Below are 24,323 nucleotides of genomic sequence, written 5' to 3'. Positions count from 1 at the left end.
GGATTCCTCTTGTCTGTCAGTGACCAGCTGGTTGTTAGGGAGAACTGTTTGCAGGCTTCCATCAGGAATCAAGTTCAGAATTGTGTTTACTGCCATAAACCTTGGGCGAGGTCGCTGAAAAGTGTCTTTGCTCCCTTCTGCTGGGAATCTTTGTGCCCACGGTCCTATCTTCCTGTTGGGATAACACCAAGAGGAGTGGCAATGGGATGTGGTAACCCTGTTATTATCCCACTGCCAAAATATTTTTGTCTTCTGCTGACTAATCAGGTTTGATGTGACCTTATCTGCTAATGGGCCTTCTTGATAGCAGGAATACATTGCAGAGTGCTTTTCAGCTTGGTTTCTGTGGATCTTGCCACTGGTTATCATGTTGCTTGTAATGCTTTTTAGAATGCAGGATGCTTTCATGCATGCTTAATTCACACTAATCTGGTTATTGTGATTACAAATCCTTGTGGTGAATGAGAAGTTAAATCTTTAAAGATGTGTAGGAGTTATATGAAAGAAGAACATGGAGTAGGAAGAGGGGAAAATGTGTTAAATTAATTGAAATACTTTATTTTTTATCAGATTTCATCCTTGCATTATTTTTTGTCAGATTTCATCCTTGCATTCTATGTGAGGAAGTGTGAAAAATTTGACAACACATTTACTCAAGGCCAGAGAAAAGAAAATGTTTGGTGCAGATGTGAGTGGCTTCTGGATGATTCATTCCCAGAGACCTCCAAGGGATACATGCACAGCATGTGGAGGCAGAATTGTTGCTGAATGAAAATGTGGATGTTAGAAAGGCAGCATGAGGGGTAGAAAAGGGACTTAGGGGAGGAACAGCTTGTCAGGAAGACAGACAGCATAAATGTGAGATGAAACTTTGTTGTGAAAGACTTTTATTTCAGTTAACTTGTACAAATCAGTCATTCCCAATTATGTATATTATGCAAGAGAAGCCTGTCTTCACATGTTTCAGTTACTACTGCACTTAAACACTCCTGCAAGCTGCATCAAGCTCCTCTGCTGCACAGAGCAGCTCTGCTTGGCACCAGAGCAGGGAGAGCAAAAAATGCCCAATGTTTTTGCTCCACAAAGCAATAGGTAAAACAATTATTTTTAGCAGAGGAGGCATCTCTCTGGCTTGCAATTTCCTGTAAGAATTACTAAAATATCCCATATGAAATTGTATGAAGCTTCCTTGTTTCCAGGTTAAAGTCTCTCTTTTCAAGATGTTTTTAAATCAGGCTGCTCCTTTATCTTTTTGTTGTGGTGTTCTGGATTTTTTTTCCTTTCTAACTGTTAAAGATTCATTCAAGATGGTTTCCTTATTCTGCCTAAGTCCTTGACACTGTCTGTTAAGTATTCAAGTGTTTTAACTTGCCAGTTATTTTTTTCTTTTGAAGGTATTGTAAGTATACAGTATATTAATTCCTCTGAAGGAGTCAGAAAAAAATTCTATGAATTTGTGCATTTCTGTCAAATGAGTATCTGGCAGAAATTCATCATTGTATCATAAAAGTGTTCTTTCCTGTCAAAACTCAGGTATTGCTTGATCAAAAAGACAATTTGAATCTCTGTACTATCATGATAATACTTTACTGTTGTCTAAGGAGGATCTCCAAGCTTACAATGTTTGGAAATTTTCTTGGCTAGTTTCAAATGCCATTTATGTCATTAAAACTTTAGCTGTTGGAGATGCAAAAATAATAACAAAAGAAACCACTTCTGGGATCTTTGTGGAGGAAGCAGTAATAATATGGAAAAGTAGTGTCCAAAAATCTACAGTATATCTAAATGCTTATAAAATCTAAATGGAAAACTTCTAAGTTTGAAAATTTATATCCAGAATATAAAAGATATACAATTAATTTAGTCTTAAAGGTGATAAGACTAAACTGACATGCCTATTGCTTAGCTGTTTGATTTCAACACACAGTAAAACTAGAGGAAGTTCAGCTAAATGAAGCTGCTGAAGCAACCAACCATTATTAAAAATAAGCCTACATATGGGATAGTGTTGGTGTTCCAATGCCCTGGGGCAGGCTGGCCATCATTTCCTTAGAGAAAATCTAATCTGTGGGTGGCAAGTTAAAATTTAACACTGCTTAACATTTTCTAATGAATGGTTTTAAGGCTGATTATCCTTCTTGCCAGTTCGAGATTAAAAATATTAGTATTTGTGGATGTAGCAGGAAACTTGTCAGACCCCTGTATGAATCCTGATTAAAGAAACTTAATCACTTCAGGGATGGCAGATGTAAAAAAATAAATGTTTTCTTACCTTCTCTTTTTCCTTCCCTCATCTCCTTTAGGATGGCACCCGGCCTCCCCTAGACAGCGACGTGAGCCTGGAGGAAATCGCTTACAGTCAACACTGTGATTGTTACACGTGAGTATCTTCTAGTTTTGACTTTCAAACTTAATGTGCAGTCCCAGCAGTCTTCGATGCATGATCAGTTGTGTTTTGCTGGTATTATTAAATGGGTTTCTTAACTTTGTAAACCTTTTCCCATAGGGTATTTTTCTTGCTTTCCCTCATGTTTTTTTCCAAGAAGTTGTTAGGAATATATGGATGCTAAAGTCTTCTTCATCTGGAATAGTCTTCATGTTGCAAATACAGAACAGTGGAGGCCTTTTGGTTTTCTTTGGTTTTATTTTATAATTCTTGCATCATCTGAGAAGCAAAGAGCCCTTGTAAAGTTGTGGGCCCATACACAATGGTGATGAAAGCAAATTGGGTAAACAGCCATAACCAACATGTTCTGTGACAGAGTTGAGAGCAATTTGTTTGACAATGTAATGAGGGCCCATTTCAGCATGTGCTTTGGGAATAGCAAGGTGTGGCTTTAGGGAAGGCTTGATGGCCATCCCTGTCAGAATAATTTGCAATTATGGTCCATAAAACTTAAAAAGCTTTAAGCTATTCAATAATTCAGTAATACTCAATGTTTTTATGGAGTTCACTGAAGATACAGTTTACAGCAGGCTGCTTGCCACAGTATTACTTGGGAAAGATGAGTAATTTTTTTTCTATACCTTTCACTTTCTGGTTTATAGTCCAGTGGTTTTTTTGTTCAGAGTGTGGGGGTTTTGGTTTGGTTTTTTGTTGTGGAGGTTTTGAGGTTTTTTTGTTTGAGGTTTTATTGTTTGGTTGTGGGTTTTTTGATGCTTGGGTTTATCTGTAATTTGACTTTGGGGGTTTTGTGCGTGTGTTTGGGTTTTTTGTTGTGGGTTCTGATATCTTTGATTTTGGTTGTTTGGAGTTTTTTAAATCCCATCTGGTTGGGTTTAATTTTTGATTTTTAAATACTTTATGCCTAGTACCCCCAAATGAAGCATGGGGAGTTGATTTTGAAATATTTTTTTGGTTTTGAATTTTTTTTTTTGGTTTGATGATTTTAACCAGCTGAAAGACATGTGAAAAGTTCAAGAGCATGTTAACTTTACTATTGATGCAGCTTTGAGCAGCTCCTTTTTGTAATGGTGAGGGATTTCATTTGAATCCTTCACAAGATTTATAAAAAAAGGAGTTATATTCCTGAGAAGTGGCACAGTATTGATCAACCCTTTGGCATTTTAAAAAATGCTGACTGGGAGTTTTGCCTCTTCCCTTGTTTCTCATTAATTTGATCTTAATTTGTGGCAGAAATCTGAAAAATCTCCATAATGAAGGTTGCAGACTGTGTAATCATCAGACCTCTTTCCAGTATTCTTAAGATGAAACTTTGTGACAGCACAACCAAATTTTAATGTCATTTTTAGTGTCTTGTCTTTCTATATGCCATCAGCAAAATATAAATTTATCCCCAAATAACCTGTTGTTTGTATCCCTAGAGGGGCAGACCTTTCAGCTCTCGTGCGTGAGGCTTCCATTTGTGCCTTGAGACAGGAAATGGCCCTGCAGAACAGTCAAAGCAAGAAGGGTAAGAAAGCTTTAAAAAGAAAATTTTAACTGAACAATGACAAGATAAATGAAATATAACGTATTTAAAGTAGTTGAAGACAAGCATAAGGCTGTGAAAGCTGTACATTGTTGATTGATTGACTTCTGAGCCAAACAAAAATTAAGTTATATAAGCGGAGGTAGGGGAGAGTACAGGAAAAATGGTTATGCTAGAATTCAGCATAATTCTTAGTTTTAAAGAATTGAAGGTTGCAACCTTAAAGAAAAGTTTCTGTTAAATGGTTATGTAAACTGATTATTTTCTAGACTAAATACCCTTAGCCAATTTTCCCTGTCAGTACCAAAGACTAATTACACTGACATGTTTGGAGGAGGGTTGTAAACTGCACCTTCCCTGATCTCCTACCTTTGGCACCAGCTGTGTTGTGTAACTGAACAGGTACATCCAGCACTGATATAATTGGGAAAATCTCAGTGCCACTTTTGATCTTTGCTGCTTAGCTCATCAGTGCCTCTTGCCAGGACTTTAACAGGGAGTTATAAATTGATCCAAGTACAATCTCTGCCCTTTCATTATCTGTCTCAACTGCTGGTTTAAGTTGTATTTTCCTGGGGATTTTTAAATTATAGATTGAAACTTTTATATAAAATGCCTGTCTGTTTAGATTTTTTTTCCCAGTAATTTTGTTTGTTATTTTACCCTTAAGTTAAAATGCAAAGCTAAAATGGAATTGTGATGTTTCAGATTATGTCCTTGGAAAATATTGTAGGCTTTCATTATGGTTTCTAAGAACAACACTGGTATTTTAATAGCTTTGAATGATTCTTTCTGATCTAGCACCTATCCAGTCTTGTCTGGTTTTTAGCAACAGTAGGCTTCCAGAGCACAGTGTTTGTACTCCCTGTTTTGAGGCAACAAGCATGTTCAACTAGAGGAGGAGAAAAATCCAAGCTATAAAACCCTTCCCTGTTGTATGACTTGGTTACCCATTTTGCTTGCTGTAGCTGGATAAAACTTTTGAGTTGAGGTAGAAATAGCTGAGTTTACCCTGGTCACTTTAAAATTGCTCAGAATAGAGCAGGCTTTGTTCAAAGCTGTTCATCCCTTGAATTCAGCCCTCACAGTTAGGATTGCAGCCTAAGCCCTGACTCTGTGAATGTGTAAGCAGCCCCCAAGTCCATAATACATGTACAATTTGATTTGCATGTTTATAGTAGCTGTTTGCTTGGACTGTCCTTGGGCTTCCAAGATTTCAGCCCTGATTGGGTATGAAAACATGTGAGGAGGTTTCTGATTTGAGACTCTGTTCACTTTTATCTTCAAGATAAGACTGGGGATTTTCTTCCCTCAGTGTTGAGGAGGACACACTGAGCTGCCTCCCCTCCCATGCTCTGCTTGGCTGTGGATGGGGCTGAGTGTCCTCCTCAGTCAGTCCTTTGGAATCAGAGCTGCTCCTTTCTAGAAGGAGAGAAACTGTTGCAACTTCTTGTTATACCTGATAGTTTCCCTCTGGAATAAATTCAGGGGTGTGGTTTTTTTTAAGGCTCAGCCGTGGTTTGCTTGAAGGTGCTTTTAGAAAGTGAAATGGAAAGGTATCCTTTTTGTGATATTTCTTAGGAGAATTCAGAAATTCTACTGCCAACCTGAACAGGCTTAGGCAAGCTGATCATGTTAGTCACTGTGGTCTGAGAATTGCCAGATACAGAAGTTCGTAGGGGAAATTCCTAACAACTGGGCAGATTTCCACTTTTATGAAGCACTCCTGGATTTCCTCATCATTGGGCCAGCACTGACTGCCCACGGAGGTTCACTGTCATTTGCAAACTTGGAGTTTCACTTCTGCCTCCCTTTTCCAAACCACTGAAGATGCTGAATAAAAGTGGTTTCAGCACCACTGCCAGGGTGGGACCCACCCTACAGCAGCAGTTCTGCAGTTTCTCAGTCAAGTTCCTCAGAAACTTTGGAACCATGTGCTCCTGGTGATTTCTTCCCATTGACATCTTAACTCACCTTTTTAGCTTCTTCTTGTATACTTACTTCAAACAGATCTAGTCACACAGAATGTACATGGTATGAGGAATAATAGGAAAGATTCTTACTCCTATTTCAGCTGCAGTGACAAATACAGACCTTCTGAACTATGACCCTTTTTGTACGTTTTTTATAAAAGGTAGCCAGTGGTCCCACATCACCTGCAGTCTGTAAGGATGATCCTAAGCAGAGAATCTATGAGACTTTGTTAGAGCAGTTAAGAGCAAGTGTGGTTTAACAAGCAAGAATAAAGTTTTGCGTCTTTGCAGTTGAATTTGAAAAGCAAGATCTGGTCCTTGTTTGATAGGAACCACCTATCCTCACTCATCTATATAAATAGGAAAACATCAATTTAATATTTAGAGTTTTCAGCATATTGTCTTATTTTTAAAAGATTGTACGTGTTGATATACTTCATTATTTTAATTCAACAATATAAATGAGTTTAAACAATAAAATATTTGTACCTACTTATTCAGACTAAATGGTTTTGTCATCAGAAATCAAGGCAAATTGTGTTAATGCAATAGCCACAGTCTAGATTACTCACAGCTACATTTTATACATGATCAAGCTTTGGGCAAGCTTTTATCCCATAATAAGCATGAAGTAGACTAACTTACTTGCAATGAGAGGTCAATTACCTAGCAGATTTTCTCCCTCCCTATAGCATCGTCACAGTTTGATTGAAAATTACATCCTTAAAAACAAAAGTGAAAGCAACAATTAATTCTTGCAGCTTCATTTTATTGTTTTATGGAGTTTTAATGACTCAGTCTAGAACAGTCTGTCTTCTGGGAAAGTCCCAAGTTGAACCATTTCTTACAGTAAATAGCTTTTCCTTGAGGAAATAGGTTAAATTCCTGATATTTTAAACTTGCATCTTCAGATTTTCCAGGTATAACTTTATCTGCTAATAGGAATGTTGAACATGAGCCGCAGAGAAGTGAGATGAGAGAGCAGTGAGGTTGTTTGTTTAGTTCATTGAACTTTAACCTTCATCTTTACTTTTAGCACAGGTAATAATAACTGTAGGCTATTTGCTCTTCTGCTTTATACCTTAGACAAGGTGTATTTCATTTTTAATTTAGTATCTTCCATTTGCTATTTAGTCTTTTAATATATCAGCAGAAGATTTTTGTTTAACTCGGACTCAAGATACATAAATTTTTAAGAGTTTTTTCATGTTGGCACATCCTATTTCATGTGGCAGAGGTGGAAATAAAAGCAATAATCATCCTAATGAAAGAGATGAAAAGAATGCACCAAACAAGACTACAATTTGTATTTCTGTCATATCTGATACCTGTGCATAGTGTTAGCTTATAATGAATCTTTTACGGTAGTGAGTAGTGGCATCTTGGGATTCTTAAATCCAGATTAAACAAATTACTTCCTTGTGAGAGCAGAGGAATCCATGACTTATTTGGGGTATGCTTATGTTTTAACATACTACAAAAACCTGTTCTAAAGGTTATTATTAGGAATAATTACTGTGGATAGTTGCATTAAGGCCAAAAAGGCAATTTGCATAAACTTAAACACAGGGAGTTGTGGCAGTGAAAGCTTTCATTCTGGGTAATGCCAGAGAAGGCAATAAAATGAAGCCAATTATTTAGAAATTGAGTAGAACTGGAATGATAGCAAAATGTTTTGTAGGTACTTCTTAATAACAGGGAAGTTTAATACTGAATTTATGTTTAAAAAAAAAAAAAAGTCCAAAACTAGAAGCAGCAGAATTTGAGGGATTCACTTCCAGAAAGGTTAAGGAAATTCAGTTAGTTAAGTTTCATGAATGCTGCCTTGAAATACATGCAACAGTCATTTGAGTGTCAGTTGTCTGCAATTTTGGTAATTTATTCTGCTTTGTTCTTTAAGGAGAAATCAAGATTTCTCGTAAACACTTTGAAGAAGCTTTCAGGAAAGTGAAGTCTTCAGTGTCCAAACAGGTAAGATAATGATCAAGGTTGTAAGGCTCATTACTCCCTTGGGAAGGACAATCTTCTGATGCTGGAGACTGGTGGGAATGGTTAAGGTTGCAGCATACTTAGATGGATTTCAAACTGACCCTACCTGTTTCTGCATTAAACAAACCTGCTGTTTGTGTTAAGGTCAGAAATTAAAGCCTCCCTTTTCAGCTGCAGATGATGCACTGCCTGCAGATGGCTTAGCAAGATACCAAGGTTACTTTTTAGTGTGGTGCCTTGGACTTCACTGACATTCCCAAATTGATTATTAACCTGGTCCTAAGCTCTTATGTCTGCTGAGTTTTCAGTTAAAAGTCAAGGCCTTTAGAGTGAATCACATCCTGCCACAGCCTTTCCTCCCCAGTGATGATGACACACAAAGATGCTCAGCCCTTTCTGTTGATGTTCAAGAGATGTAAATTTGAGATGAGACATAAAACACACTTCATTATCTCAGTTATTTCCTATCAGTTTTTTTCATTATTTGGATTTGTCAAGGAAGTTTGTTGTAAATGTTTCCTTACGCCTTGTTCCTTTAAATGACTGAAAGGAAAGCTGGTTCAGTAATCTTAATTACTATAATTTCAAAGTTAATATATAGGAGTTGCTATTATTGCAGAGCTTGTGTCTAGGTCTCCATGTGTTGCCAAGAGTGTACTGCAGCCAGAAAACATTAATGTATTCACATGTAACACCAGTCAGAGAGAAGTTAGTAAACTATTTCCTTTCATTATTACTCTATTTTGATGGTCAGTGACCTTTCATAAAATTGAAAGGTGATCTGTGGCTCCAAGAACCTTTAAAGACGATGGTGGTTGTTGTCCTCCCTTTGCTAATCTAAGCCTAAGAAAACAGCCACAAAAATTTAAAACATCTCCTCTAACATAGCAAACACTGTTAAGTATTAGAACATATTCCTCCTGGTTTATTCTGCATCTCAAAGGCAGCTTAAATATCATATGTCTGAGACTCCTATATTTCAGTTATATTCATCTGAAGACTTTTCAGTTAGGTATTTTGAAGTATCTTTTGTAGTGCAAGATACTTATCTTCCATTTCCAGATGCTACTTCCTATCTGCTCAACAAGTTCAGTCTGACAAAAACTCTACAGACCTTACTATGGAATACTGAAAAATTTAAAAAAGGGCTAAAAGAACTGCATCTTAGTGATCTCCTGCATCTACCTCTCCTAGCCCATACACATCTCTGTTTGGTTTAATTGGTTGATCCAAGATAAACAAAAACAATTCTTAAAGCTGTGAGCAAACATCACCTTCTGAAGCCAGCTATATCCGTGGAAGTATTCTGTTCCTCAGACTCTCCTTTGAGTGGCCGGTGAAAAGGGTTAAGGAACAGTTAAGTTAGACTAGCAAAGGATGATCTTGTCTGTTCAGTGTGCAGAACTAGATGGGAGAGGAAAGTGTCAGTTCAGCAGCTCCTGTGGTGAAGAGGACAGTGCTTTCTTAGTGAAGGTGCCATCTTATCCAGCATGGCAATAGGAACTGTAGGAACTCTGCCTGAGGCCTCTGGGCAGCACACACCATTGGTGACTCTCCCTGGAGAACCTCATTCATCAGCCAGGGTAGTGGGGGTTTGCCTTATTTAGGTTTTTGTTTGTAAATGTTTTAAAATGCAGCTAGTGACTCATTGAGTTGGTTTGTTTCACTTGCTTAAATAATACACAAAGTCACTTTTAAATATTGTGTAATTTTTTACCACTGTCTGAGGTATTTTTCTTCTTCTCTTGGCACTGTTAGGATCAAATAATGTATGAAGAACTGCACCAGTCGCTGTGCAGGTGATACATGTGGACAATTCCCAAAAGAGACTAACTCTACACTGGTGAAGAGTTCTGCAGCTCCTGTGCCTGTTTTCAAGAGCCAGGTTGGGAAGAAGCTGTACTAAATCCATCTCTCAACTTTTTATACTGCACCTGAAAAAAGGACATCACAGCCTACTGCTCTAAAGCATCCCTAATTTAACTGTCTCCAGAATAAAAGCCACAATCCATGCTTCCTTCTTAAAACCGTTTATGTTTTCCAAATGAATGCTTTTAGTGCTAAAAAGCTAATACTGTTCTGATCTATTTAGTGCCCTGAATCAAAAATCTCTGAGGCACAGGCTATCCTTTCCAAATGTTTACACTGCTCTAATAGCTGTTTTCAACCATCAGAGGAAATTGCTGTTTTCCAGAACAAGGACACTGAAAGAAGCACTGGGAGGACAGAGCTGTGAAAGTAGGCTGGGAAAGTGCTGCACTGGATGTTATCACAGCATTAATCATGCATTTCCCGAGTACAGTGACACATGATTGTGCCAGCACAGGTTCTCAGAGCTGCTAACAGCTTCCTTCCACCTCACCAAAATAAACTGCCCACAGATGGCAAGCTGGGAGGGTTACATAGGAAAGAGTCAAGTTTGGAAATTGGAGAAGTGCTATGATACTATGATTCAACCTAGGAAACATTGGAGTTAAGAGGTACTTAACAAGCTGGTTCTTAATTATTTTTCTTAAACAGATAGGTTTTCAAAACTGGGAAGTATCCAAGTTAAGACAAACACTGGAAAGTGACAGATTATGAAACTCACAAGCCTTCAGGGAAAAACCCCAATGGAATAGTTTTTGTAAGCAACACCTAATCTGCAAGCATTCCCCTCTACTTACTAAAAGACTTGAGGAAGATCATTTTATCTCCTACTTGAATTCATTTAAACAAATACCCTGAACAACCAGATCTAATTTTTAAGACTGACCTTGATAGAGAATAATACCTTATATCTTAATTCTTCTCTGAATTGCCACCTAACAAGAAATCTTACTGCACCTTCTTACCCAAAGGTCCATGTTGAAGGTTATCACATGTAACTTATCACCACAGACTTGCATTTTAAAAATACTGATGCTCATGGCAGCTTTTTCTTACCACTGGGATTTTTGCTCAACACGGGATGACATTCCCTCCCTCTCCTAGGGAAACTGGAGCCTCAGTGACTCAAATTCTGACTCATAAGACTAACAAATTAGATCCCTGTATATAAAGCAGATGATGATGATGATGTGCTTTTAATTGTAAATCAGGCTTGAAGTTTCAGCTATGATTCCCAGAAATCCAATATGAAGCATCATCATTTTCAATCAATACCAGGTTGGAAGGAGACCTCAATTATCATCTGGTTCAATCTTTCTTGGCAAAAAGCACAGTCTAGACATGATGGCCCAGCACCCTGTCCAGCTAAATCTTACAAGTGTCTGATTTTGAGAAATCCACCACTTCCCTGGGGAGTTTTTTCACTATGAGAACAATCAACTAGTGGAATAGTTTTCCTCATTTCCAATTGGAAGCACTCCTTACCCCTCACCATTTCCATGTCACTGTTGTAAAAAGGGGATCTCTCTCCATCATCTTTGTAACCATCCCTGGAATGTGGTGGTAAGTTCTCTCCCTAAGCTTTATTTTCTCAAGCCTGCACAAACACAGTTCTCTCAGTCTTAGCTCATAATACTACAACAGTATAATAATAATAATAATGATACACTCAATCCACTTGAGTGGATCAGTGAAAAGAATAAGTGATTTCTCCTTTATGGATATACAGAGAAGATTCCTGCTACCATACCTGAGGGTAGCTGCAGATGATGAGCTTAGGCAGGAGTGGAGTCCTCAAGCCCTGGGATACCCACCTAAGAATTTTCCTTTCCTTTTATGATGATATTCCTGTGTACGTATGGAGCAAGAAAGCAAAGTAGGACTTGCAAGGCAAGATAAGGGAGGAAATGCTATCAAGGAGCAGTAATAGCACTACAGTCTTGTCAAGAGCGCCAGCACAAAACATGTTTATTATTCAAGGTGCCTCATGATTGTTCTTCATGATAAAGGAAGAGCAAGTGGAGTGCAGGAAGGTTTGAAGAAGAAAATTTTAAAAGGTGAAAGGCAGAAAGAGCTGGATGAGTCAAGTGTCCATATCCTGTCTCCTCACCTTGTCTGGGCTCCATGTGCACAAGGAGCAGACAAGGGTAGGCAGTTGAATTCCATTTGCCTGCTCACACACAAGTGTTGCACCCACACTGCTCCTTGTGGGAAATTCTGCTTAGGCTGTAGTATATATCACTAAATAAACAATGAGCCTTTGTACAGAAGAGATCCTTTGTACACAGAAAAATGGGAACTGCTTTAAGGAACGAGCCTTTTCACCCAATAGAGACAAATATTTTGTTTTGCTTATGCAGCTACCATCCTCTTAGCAGACATGCCTCGAGGTTTTGCCTCCAGGCATCTTGTTTCTGTTGTGACAAGATCAAGAAATTGTTCATCATGCCACTCTCTTCTCCCTTTTCCTGAGGCTAACAACATATCAAACCCACAAGAATGGGCCTGTCCCAGAGCATAGTAGATGCTAACTTAAGCAGGGAGAGAGGGCAGAGGCAGTGCAGAGGACTGTCAAAAAGAGAAAAGAAAAATGCTGTCTTCATTCTTGGCTCAATAGGAAACTTTTTCCACATCTTTGTCCTGCCTGAAGTCTTGTATCCCACTTCTGATTTGATTGTGAAACAGAGGATTGGCTGGAGAAGAGTTGCATGGAGTTGCAGGTTGCTGTGCTAAAGGCAGATCCACATGACTCAGACATACCTATTTATCAGATTGTTTTCCTAGGACCTTGCAGAAGCAATGTTGGTAGACCCAGAAGTGGCTCCTGTGCCTTGCAATGTGCAAGCTAAAGAGCAGAACTTGCTTTGCTGTAAGTCTTTTGAGACTTCCAAATTACAGAGGAGTACAGTTTCCAAAAGCTGTGCCAAACTACTTACATAAGGTTGCTGCTTCAAAGTCACTTTCCTCCTCTCAGTCCAACAGGAGCAGGGCAGCCTGCAGTCTGTAGCATTGATGTTATCACACCTGCTGAACCTCATCATTAAATAAGGAATGAACTGTGCTCTGCTTAAACTCTGCTGTGGCATGCCACTTCACTTGATAGAAGGAGTAAGTGTCAGGGAGGCAGAGGTGAGCCACTGACCTCAGCATCTGACAGTGGCTACTCACCATGAACAGATCCACATCTCAACATCTGGAGACCTTTGTCTCATGTGCTCACCTAATGAGGTCCCAGAGGAGTTCCGAGACACACAACTGGAAGTCTCAGCTGTTTCAGCTGACCTCTGGTTCCAGGGAAGAAGCTCTGCCCAGGGCCTGAAACACAGAGCTCTGCAAGCAGACAGATGCACCCATTTAGCACGTTAATGTTGGAAGCAGACAGGTTGAACAGCAAACTGGGAATGCCGGAGGCAAGGGTTGTTCTCAAAGAGGAGCATACCCACGCCTGTCCTGTGGGAAAACTAATGCCTAGTACAATCAGATTCCAGGATGCATTACTTATTCCACTTTAAACAGCTACAGATAATTGGGGGCAGGGAGTGTTAAAAGCCATGCAAGGAAATTTATTCTGAAAACTGCAGGTTTTTCTAAAAGCCCTGAAGGGGATTCAGAGCTCTGCACAATTCAACTGCAACTAAAACACTTGGGTGACAGTTAAAACTCCTGACTGATTTCACATCAAGGAGATGTTTTCCAAACAGACAGGAACAAGCCCTAATAAACACGTAAGACACACCAAAGTTAACTCATTCCATCTGAATAGATTTAAAAAGAACAGTTGGGTTAACAATTTTCAGGGTTCTTGATGCTCTTTAGGTTGAGTTTGTTCTTCACCAGTTAATTGAAGCTCCCTCCAATTTTCAGATAAAATGTTTCAAAAATTACACTAACCCATTTCTGCCAGCTGTTTTAATTGTATTAATGAAAACTATTTAATTCCTTAAAACAGTAAGCAGATGGTTCATATGTGGGATTTTTTTATGTTAGTGTTTCATATTTCTATGTCATGCCTTTGGAGTAAACACCAGTCATACTTAAATTCATTGTTTAAAATACATCAAGTAGGGCCAGCTGGTCCTAATTACTTTTACCAGGCATTCAGAAATGCTTCTAATTTTTTTAGGGATGAAACTATGCTGAGTACCTTTCAAATTATGGGCTTTTGGCAGTTCTTATTATTTGTTAGCTGCTAAGGCTTTTTGTGTATTACATAGGAATTATATGCCTAAGAAGAGTCACTACCAATGCTTGCAAGAATCAGACAATTGTTTAGACCTAAACTTAAATCTGGCTGGCTCAGATTAACCCAATAGAGTAAATTGTTCTCCAATAGGTAGCCAGTAGCAGATGTTTCAGAAAGATTATGGCAAACACAGATATCCTCTTCAAAATTCCCCACTATTCAGTACCTCTTGAAGTGAAAAGAATGTATTTATAATTTGAGTTGGAAGGGAAAAGCATAGTCAGAACACCTTACAGCAACACTTGCAATTTTAAGCAAGAAAGATGGCAACTTCAGCCCTGTTTATGAGCAGGAATTCCATGAAGAAGATAACTAACTATAAATTTTTTTACTCTGAACTCTGCTTATCTTAAATATTCATGTAGAATAACTGAACTTCTCAACTTTAGCTCTTAGCCATAAAACCTTGTAGACACTTTCCATCCTTCATTCTGCTGTGATAAACCATTAACACCAAAGATAATTTAAGAAAGAAAGTGATACTGAGTGGCTTAAAAAGAAACTAGTTTGCAACTTCTTAAGCCTTTACAAGCATTTCAACCTACCTCAGTTTTCCTTTGAGTAGGGAGGAAAAGCAGTTATTCATTCTGTCACCACTCTATAGAAAGGTCTCAAATCTACTTTAGAAATACCAAATTTCCCTAAAGCTTAAGTCCTTCAGTGTAAGGGACCAATCAAAAATTCACCCAGTATTACTTTAATCTTTGCTTTTTAATTACATGTAAAAATACTGGACAAAGTCTATTTTGACATTACACTCCACCCTGAGCTACACACTGGCTCCCTTGCAGGTTATGGGCATAATGAAGTCACTCTGTAGGTGGCTGGCAGACTTTCACACCACTTCTATTGCTTAGCCAAGATAAGGGCCCACAGTTAAACAAAACACACATTAAAACAGCACCACAGTCGAGACCGAGTTAAGATGGAACGGTACAATCTTTTTAGGCACTCACCTTTTCAAAACAAACACCAAACACCCCAAAATACAGGGCTTGAAGGCATCTAAAATTCAGTTACAGCAGCTACAACTTCCACCTCCCTCAGATTCCATCTTTCAGATTAATGAAGAACATACTACAGAGCCACATTTGAGATTTAAGAGTGATTTGTAGCCAGTTTTGACTGCTTAAAGTCATCATAAATGCACTAGAGGACATAGATGGCAAATCTACTGTGCTGAGGTATGGAAAGGTTCTTCACTGTCCAGCAAATCTATCTGTTCCCAATGAAAAATTTCCTAAGCAGGAAATTTGATATCACTACCTCTGACCACATTTCAATATGTAAGAAAGACAAGTATTTATAGAGTACTGTAGGTTTAGGGGGAAAACAAACAAACAAATTATTTGACAACCTTTCTGTGTACACAAATGACTAATGTGCTAATAGATAGTATTGTCAGTGGTTGTAGCTAGACTTGTTTGCCAGAATAGTATCTGTTTCAATCCATTCGCTTTTCCATAAAAGCCAAATTTCCAAATGAGTCTAAATATTTATATTTGAAACCATAGTAACATGGTAATAATTTTTCTTCAAAGATCAGAAAACTCCCAAACTCTGTAACAAGACTTTTCCAACCTGAAACCCCACATCAGGTATATTGAGTCACCTAAATGGCACCTGCTCACGCCACATGCCAACAGAAGCAGCTCAGGCAGTAGGTGGGACCCTTGGAGTTGGCAATACCCTTGAATTCCCCACCTTTGCATTTTTTTACAAAGAAGCCACAGAAGCCATCTCAGAGACACCAGTTTCATTCTGATAGATTGCTCCTTTAAGGTACTCTCGGTAGAAAAGGTGGAACTTTAAAGCATTGCTTCAAATGACACATATTTAAACAAAAGCAGACTGAACATTTCTGTGCAAATTTAGTTCTTCCAACCATCAGTTCGGAAACATTTTCAACAGAATGTTTAAGTTAACAAATCATGTTAGTTTAGAATTAACAGGTAAGTACAGCATTTTAAAACTAGTCACCTAAATAGCATGTTGAAGGCAGTATACTACACTGAGAACTTTTAAACTGTTATGAGTCAGACAGACATTTTATATAGATTTAACACCTAGCAAAGTAAATTCTGTAACAAAGTGATTCTGCATTATGCATATAACACTGATCCTTAGGCAAACAGAGACATTAAACCAATGAATCCGAGGACTGTGAGGAATGTTATAGCTGGCAGGAGTCTGCTACAAAATCCTTAAGGATGCATTGCTATGTTGCTGTACATCTTAATTCAGGACACAGGTGAACAGCTTTAGCAGGAAACCTTTGTACCAGCCACTTTAAAGCAAGCAGACATTTCAAAGTTTTTTGGTTGCCAGAAGTTTAATCTTGCTTCACTTCACCCTTTAATTTCCTTTTCATGCGAGAATATGGGCTGATTGTGTCATCCATCACGAAGTCATACAGTACTTTTATCCAAGAGTTATACTGGGGCAGGTTGTCATAGTATTCAGCTGCTATTTTCTTCACCTGAAGGAGAGATAGGTGTTTTTACTGGTTATATCAACATCAGTTGTGAGAACTTTACAACTCTCAATGTTTAACTAATGTGTAAAAGCACAGGAAGTTTCATTCCAGAAGTTAGATCCTACAGGAAAGGCCACTTGTGCCACAACATGAATGTTCGTTGAAGGAAAAAGCAGTTCCCTAGTTATTAAGTAAATCTCCTTTGAGGTTTTTGGAGCTGGCCAGAACAAACTCAGCTGTCACTCTCCAAAGTCCCTTCACTGTGCTACCTACAGGATGATGAGCTCACAAAGCAAGTGGTTTGGTTGCTATTGAAAATGTGTGACTCAGTTCAGTGCTGACTCATAGATAAACAAGTAACAGTAAAAAGGATGTTTGAAGTTCTAGGAAGAGCTGTTTAACACAGCTATTTCTACATGTAGTTTCAAATCTTGGTACTCAGAAGAAAAAAAAGGCTTTTTATTTCTGAGGAATATTTGTTTCTGAAAACAGACTTCAAAGAATGAATATAAACTGCTTCCAAAGGCTCTGTTCAGTTGCACATGTTAACCTGACCACTATTTAAACTGAGAGCAGCAGGTTCAGTCAGGTGCCTGTGCTGCTATTTAGGTACAGCCACTTAAAGCCTAAAAAACGTGAACGGAACAAAAAGGATTTTTCACAACGTTCCATAGCTCTAGTCCAAAGAATAGACAAAGACAGACAACCTCAAGGTATTTACATGGCTGGTTTGAAAGCAAAGCTTGTTTAGACACATCATCACACCTATAGAATAGTGCACCGAGGCAATGTACTTTTACTCGACAGTAATGACTGAGGAGTCAAGTGTTCACTACTTAGGGATCTTTAGCACATGGCACAGCAGAGTCCAATCCAATCAAATTAAGTGCACTGTTCCAAAAGAAGGCTTTGTTCTCTTATCAGAGATGTGGATTATGAGTCCTGCAGCAGAACTGGGTATCTACCCCTAGAATTAAATACTTGGAAAAATTCATGCCCTACTTAGAGCTAAAGTACCTTCCAAAAAGTGAAAATCTGGTTCACAGCACAAAGTATCAAAGTATCAAAGGTGAGTTAAAGCAACTTCAGCTGTATTTGAAAGATTTAGACCTATGAATAAAAGCAATCATCTATCTTATAAAAAAGAAAAAAAAAAAAGAAAATAAATACACAAAGCCTCAACAAACCAATTGCATGATCTACCTGCCGCGCTAAAATTGCTGGCATAGTTATTTCAGCTGCAGTTCCACCAATGACAACAGCAATACCAATTAAGTGTAAACTTCACCAGAGGGATAATGTTACAAGGTGTCACTGTTGCCAAATGCAGTAACAAAGCTGTAAGACCAACAGCGCAGCTGCTGTCACACGGCAAATTTAGCGCCTCACAAAACCCTGAAGATTCTGATGTAACCCTGAAGCCTGTGTTCCTGGCTTCATTTGGGACACAGGATACAGCGAGAAAGAAGCTCCTGCCTGTAAGAAGCAAAGGCTGAAGAGAGGAGAAACGTCACCTCTGCTGCTCATGCAGGCAAGACAGGTCTAAGTCCTGGCACAGAACTCTTAACTCTGCCAATGTACACTGATACTTATTTAGGGTTCAAAGGCTCTTGCTGGAGGAAACTGAAGTGCTCCGGACTAGAGAAGTTACTAAACATTTGTCAACGTTACAACAAATATTAACAGTACCTCAAACCCTCTTTCCCCCCCCACCAGAGGACGTCGCTGGTAGAACAGACTGAAGGATAAGCACACGTTGCAATGTCCTTAACATTTCAATGACAGAGATAACAAATCTCCCGAGTTATCTGCAACCTCTTAACTAGTTTTTTGCATACTTATCAACAAGATTTTAGAAGACAGGCTGTAATTACAGAAAGCTAAAGTTAGTGCAAAGCATAAGACATGTGTTCCCTCCCCTCTCCTTTTTTGGAAGAGGATTGAGCAGCACCAAACTGGAAGCTTGTTCAGGATACCACTAAAATGCTAAAATAATTACCTCCTGTATCACTCAACTTATGTTGTGAGTTTTTTTGTTTGTTTTTAATCTCCCAACTTCCATTCTTCTGTCACTGTTCTACCTTATTTTCACGTTAAAGTAGGCCTTAATCTAAGAAAAAGTAATAACCTTAGAAGTTAACTTACCAGTGGAAGGCTCTTGCCAGGAATATTGGGGAAGTCGTGATGTTCATTGTGATAGCCAACATTAAAAGTGAGCAAATTAAGTGGCCCATAGTAGGAATAGGTTTCATGTCCTTTTAAAAACATGTAATGTTCAGCTATGAAGTGTCCCGAAATTGGGTGCAACCCAAGACCAAGTACTGAACCAGCAAGCATATAAAACATGGATTTGACTCCCAATAAATAATATACCACCACATCAAAGGCAAGCTGAGCCAATAAATTGATTATTTCAAGCCGACTAATGGGTTTAGGATTGATGCAGAGAGGTCTGATGGCATAGAAAAAAGGCTGAAGAACAATCCATATGAACTTCCTGAAACGGGTGCAGAAGAACCAGCCCTCGAAGTTGGTAGGAATGTCCACATCGATGCCGTCACCGCCCAGGTAACGGTGATGATCCATGTGGTACCTCTTGAAGGAGATGGAGTAGGGGAGACCAATGGGGAGGTTGGCAAATATCCCAAACCATCGATTCCACATGGCTCTGCTGTTGCCGAAGGCACTGTTGTGGGAGATCTCATGGATAGCTAGAGTCATGGAGTGGCTGATACAGCTGCCAAAGACGTAAGCCCAGAAGACCACCCATTTCCAGTCCAGGTCTTTCACCAGATAGAACGCAGTCAGCTGTGCCAGGACCATCAGCACGACCACCCACACCAGGTTATAGTCTGGCTTCATCAGCGCTTTTATCTCCGGATGTTTAGCTAGATGGGAAAAAATTAAACGAAAAAGAAGTTATTTCAAAGCTCTCCTCGCAGCCAGCTATTCCAATTAGATTTACTTTTTTCTTCCCTTTGTCCCAATTAGGAGTTGTCTGCAAAGATAATGAAAACGCGTGACCTTTCCACTTGTGATATTTACCGCTATAATGAATCATTCGGAATCAAGTCATTTTAGCACTTTTACGTTGCTCAGCAACTAGACACGTCCATGGCAGGCACCAGCACCACATCCAGCCTCCTCAGGAAGGAAATGGCTCTGAGCCGACAACCCACCCGTAATTCAGGAGGGCTCAAGGAGGCTCAGCCCCATTTCAGCGCCGCCGTTATCCCCAGCCCCGGGCACGGTGCCCTCTGTGCGCGGACACCCGGACACCGCCTCACCGCCGGTCCCGCTGCCCGGGCAGGAGCGGCCTGGGGCCGCCGGGCTCCCGTTCCGCCGCTGGGGATGGCAGCCCGGCCCGCGCCCGGGGCTCGGCCCCCCCTTCTCCTTCCCCCGCTCCTTCCCTTCCCTTCCCCTCCCCCGCCAGCGCCGCCAAGGCGGCGGCTCCCGCCTCCACGTCCGCGGGCCCGGCCCGGCTCCCCCGCCCGCCCGCGGGAGGTTCAGGGGGCGCCGCCGCCCCCCGGCCCCAAGATGGGCGGCCATCTTGTGGGGGGCCCGCCTGCCTCCCCCCGCTCCGCCAGAACCGCCGGGACCGCGGCTCCTCACCCAGGATCTCCTTGCGGCGGTCAGCGTGCGGCTGGTCCGTGTAGACCCACTCGAAGTCCTCTCTGGCCACGGTGTTCCCCATGGCGGCAGGGCCAAACTCCCTCACAGGCTGCCAGCCCGCTGCGCGGAGCCCCCGGTGCCGCGCTTTATACCGCGGGGGGCGGAGCCCGGCGCCACGCCCCGCCCCGCCCTCGCCGCCCATTGGCCGCCGCCGGCTGCCGGGCGCGCTCCCGCCGCGGCGGCGCCCCCTGCCGGCGGGGCGGGGCGGGGCGGGCCCTGAGGGAGCGGAGCGGGGCCCGGAGCCCTCAGTGCCCTCGGAGCTCTCGGATCCCCCGGATCCCTCGAATCCCTCGGAGCCCGCGGAGCCGCCGGAGCCCCCAGAGCCCCTGAAGCCCCCGGAGCCGCCGGCAGCGGCGATCCCCCGCCCCAAAGCCGCTTTCCACAGCTGCCGGCCTGGTCTGACCCGACCCCTGCCTAAAGGTACCGAACTACAGCCCCAAACGCCTCTGTACCAAAGTCGCCGTTTACTTCTCTTTTTGTGGTAAGATATTTGAAGAAGTTATTTGACAAACTCCTCTGTAAGAACTTTTACCTCCGTTTAATCTGTCACTGCATGTATTGGTGATGTAACACTGACTGTAGGCAGTTCAGAGAGAAAGATCACCCTTATGTAGAAGTTGAACTAGTACTCACTTGGAATTTTAGTTGTTCACTTTAAATCGGTAGATCAAAAATTCACTCAAATTAATCTAAATCAACAGTAGTGATAAAAAAAATAATGGAGGGTGTTATCACAAAGTAAATGATACCTTATCTCTTCATGTAGTATCTCAAGGTTTATGATTCATCAATTAAAATTTATTAGTACAAAAGGCTTATGCAACAAGCGGCTGAAAGTCCCACATGCAATTGCAGGGCTATTGGAGGGGGAATTCAGTCTCTACTTGGAAATATTTGCAGTGTGAAATAGTGGGCAAAGCACGTAACACTTTAGTGAATAGTTTGGTTTGCATGCCTTTTAATTAATGCACATTAGGGTGGGATTTAAAAGTGAAAAATGCAGCAAGGAGGTGAGACATGGAAAAGGCTTTGCTCAGCCTTTCCCTCCTTAGTGACAGAATCTGAATTGTGCAGACTGTGATGATAAAGGCAAAGCTGATGTCTGATTCCGTCGAGGCCCTGCGACCTCGCCAGGTTTACTTTTTGGTCAGTGACCGTTTCACAATAAACTCGGAAGCTTTGGGTGCAGCTGACTGCAGAATCACCCGGGTCACAAATGTTTCACCCCACTGCACTCCAAACACCACATGTAACACTTCTGACAGCCTTCCTTTCTGGTTGGAGTTCAGATATCGGCACTGCTGTCCATCACTGTGCTAAAGACCTCCTCATCCACGGGAAGGATCCTGCCAAAAGAAGGGCAGCCAATGACAGGAGCACTGGAGGAGTGACAGCACATCAGGAGCTCAGTATACAGAAGGTTTACAGCACTGCAAACATACTTAGGTTTGTAAATAGTCACGAATTTCAGTAGATCAGAAGATCCTGAGTTTATAAATGAACATTCCAGAGCAGTTAAACAAGGTTTAAACAATATATATATATATATATATATATATATATATATAAAATAGGAAAGCTTTGGACAATTTAATTGCCCAAGTGTACTGGAGAGCAAAGTGTCTTTCCTATATAATCACTGCATTTAAGCAGTCTGTGTAACATCCAGATTTATCAGGTCTTCAGCTGGCACAAAGCTTGAACAAAAATCCTGTAATGTTCACTTACATGTAAACCAAAGCCAGGACTGCATCCTTAGAAAAGGAAGGTGAGATCCAGGAAGGAGAACTACAAGAGTGGAGAGCACATGGACAAGGGAGCTGGCCCAGGTACAGTGCAGAGTAGCATGGAAATGGGGCTGAACAGTTCACAACTAGCAGACACGTTGCTGTAAAATAGTCCCAACTGAATTTACTTATTCATGAAGTAACAATGTATCACTGTAATTTGCTAGTTACCTTCTTAAAACCAACAGGAACACCAAGGAATCAGGGAATCCTCTCCTGTGCCCAGACACATTCCACTATATCCTACATTCTATCATCCTATTTTCAAGAGGCTCTTGATGTTAAATATTCCTTTGGCAATCCTAGTGCTCCCCATAATTCCGTTAGAAGATCTGACTCAATTGTCAGAGTTTCTGCTCAATTGTCTTACCCTTTACATTAAGAAGTTACAGGCAGGCATCCTTTTGTAGCATTAATTAATTCAGTGATTAACGTGCAATGCTGAGTATCAGGAACTGAAGAAGCTCCATTTGTTTCCATCTGTTCTTTTATCTGTGAAATTGATCTTGTAAAGCAGGTAGTCTTTCTTCCTTCAGCACTTCCACCTGTTACATCCATTACCCCAGGTTTGGAGAGTCCTTCCATACTGTGTTCAATCTGGGAACCAAGACCTTGTTGCAAACAGCTTTTCCCTCAAAAAAACACCACTATGGTACCTTTTGATCTCATTTTCACCATGTTCACTGGGTACACAAATTTGTAAAAAAAAATCCCCAACCTTACTATGAAGCAAAAAGGAGTTTCTAAGCAAGTGCTGTTTTCAGAAAAGCAGTAAAGCTGGCCTCAGTAGTTTCAATTTACTTTAAGAAACTAAATATAGGACACTTAAAATTGCTTTCTCTGACATTTTTTTTTCTTTCAGTTTCAGCCCTTGCAACAAGTACTAAAACTGAACAGTGGCTGCAAATAAATCATTCTTTCACATAATTTTGCAAACTACATCTCAGTCTCACTGGTTCAAGGCTCTCCCTTGAAGAGACGACACAACCACTGATCACTACCAACACTACTTTGAGACTGATACACCAACTCACACAACTGTGCACAGGCATTGAGAGTGAAAAGAGATTGTTTTACTTCAGGTGATTTATCAGCTTGTTCATATATCGCAAAATTCATCCTTTTAATTTAACAGGGGACAATATGGTGTCAGAAATTAATGCTCTAGCTATTTTGTCCAAACAATTACTTAATTCCCTTTTTCCCATGTATTTTTCTGGTGTACATTCCAGCCAAGAGCTCTCTGACGTTTCCCTCTCTGGGATGTGAAACAGAAAACACTGGTGTGTGTTTATTGTGGAATTTCTGGGCTACCTTGTAGCCATGCCCTCTACCCCTTAAGTTTCACGGGCCTCATTCCATTTCAGTGTCAGCACATGGAAGAGCAGGATGCACCTGCAATTCCTGGAGCATGTGATACTTCCTTGAGCTGAAGGTTCCCAGTTGGAACTGTTCCCAGAGAACATTTCCTGTAACAATTGGCTCTTGTTTTCCAGCTCAGTTTACGAACAGCCAGAGATTTCCCAACACATCCAGAAATGCTACTCTGGGGTAACCTGAAATGATTTCTATACTGGGATGGTGGGGAAGGGGAAATTGTTTGCATATTCTAGAAATTAATAAAGAAACTAAAGTGAAAAATACTCCAAAATTATGAATAAACCTTTCCAGTAAATGCAATTCACAAGTTTATACTTATTTGGAAGTATTTAACCAGAAGTAGTTGGTAATTAGTCCATTAAAAGAAATTTTTATCACAAATAATGATTCAATGAATTTGTATCACATAGTAATTCTAGCTATCATGCTGACCCTTTAACTCAAAATTGTTTTCTAAACGTTAAGGTATATGCCAGTATTTTTAAGCTGAATAGCAAGTCTCTATCTCTAAGATAGACTCACCTGTAAAAAAATTTCTGAGCTGTAGAAAACCAGTATAAGCAAATGCTCCTTCAACAGTTCAAGTCTGCTCTCAGACAACCTTTTATCATTTCCTTGATGCTTAAGAAAAATGCCCTTTTTTTTGGAAAATACTCAAACTACTGGAGAACTTTATTTGAAAGCTAAATGTCTGTCAAATATTAGGCATTTGCAGTGTTACTTCTGCTACAAGCTACTATGTTTTAGAAGTAAAAATTGTAGCTGAAGTTCCAGGAAAAATGTCAGTTTTCCACAATTATACATTATCTGACCAGACAATTTCTGATTTGTTTGGTGCTTTAAATACAGACACCAGGTTATGCTGACAGCCATACAAAATGAACTTGCACTTTAACCCACGGCAGAAATACCAGGATTATGAACAGCTACAAACGCAGCATTTGCATTTTCAGTGCCATATCAAGCTGAATTCAGAACCACCTAAAGACAAAGCAGCAGCTG

General features: G+C 40.3%; 2 protein-coding genes and 1 long non-coding RNA gene across 3 annotated transcripts in view; 2 read left to right on the top strand and 1 right to left on the bottom strand.

Moving 5' to 3' along the window:
* Positions 1–9,916, top strand: part of NVL (nuclear VCP like) — a 37,871-nt gene extending 27,955 nt beyond the window's left edge. Inside the window, exons 20-23 of the mRNA XM_083857834.1 lie at positions 2,304–2,380; positions 3,826–3,914; positions 7,806–7,876; positions 9,653–9,916. Coding sequence (XP_083713960.1) covers positions 2,304–2,380; positions 3,826–3,914; positions 7,806–7,876; positions 9,653–9,697 — 282 coding nt within the window. The 3' untranslated portion in view covers positions 9,698–9,916. The remainder of the gene's footprint in view (positions 1–2,303; positions 2,381–3,825; positions 3,915–7,805; positions 7,877–9,652) is intronic.
* A 5,831-nt stretch (positions 9,917–15,747) lies between these two features.
* On the bottom strand, positions 15,748–20,227 carry DEGS1 (delta 4-desaturase, sphingolipid 1). The gene is made up of 3 exons (XM_083857972.1): positions 20,095–20,227; positions 18,628–19,370; positions 15,748–16,485 (listed from the first exon to the last, which is right to left on the bottom strand). The coding sequence occupies exons 1-3, from the start codon at positions 20,174–20,176 to the stop codon at positions 16,339–16,341; spliced, it is 972 nt and encodes a 323-aa protein (XP_083714098.1). The 5' UTR covers positions 20,177–20,227; the 3' UTR covers positions 15,748–16,338.
* Positions 20,228–20,360: 133 nt separating this feature from the next.
* Positions 20,361–23,659, top strand: LOC310907094. Its single transcript, XR_014589546.1, has 3 exons — positions 20,361–20,635; positions 21,444–21,600; positions 22,804–23,659. It is a non-coding gene; the product is annotated as an uncharacterized lncRNA (long non-coding RNA).
* Positions 23,660–24,323: the final 664 nt, after the last annotated feature.

This window comes from Zosterops lateralis (genome assembly GCF_965231275.1).
Source record: "Zosterops lateralis genome assembly, chromosome: 3".
NCBI lineage: Eukaryota > Metazoa > Chordata > Aves > Passeriformes > Zosteropidae > Zosterops > Zosterops lateralis.
This window is presented reverse-complemented; position numbering and strand designations above follow the sequence as displayed.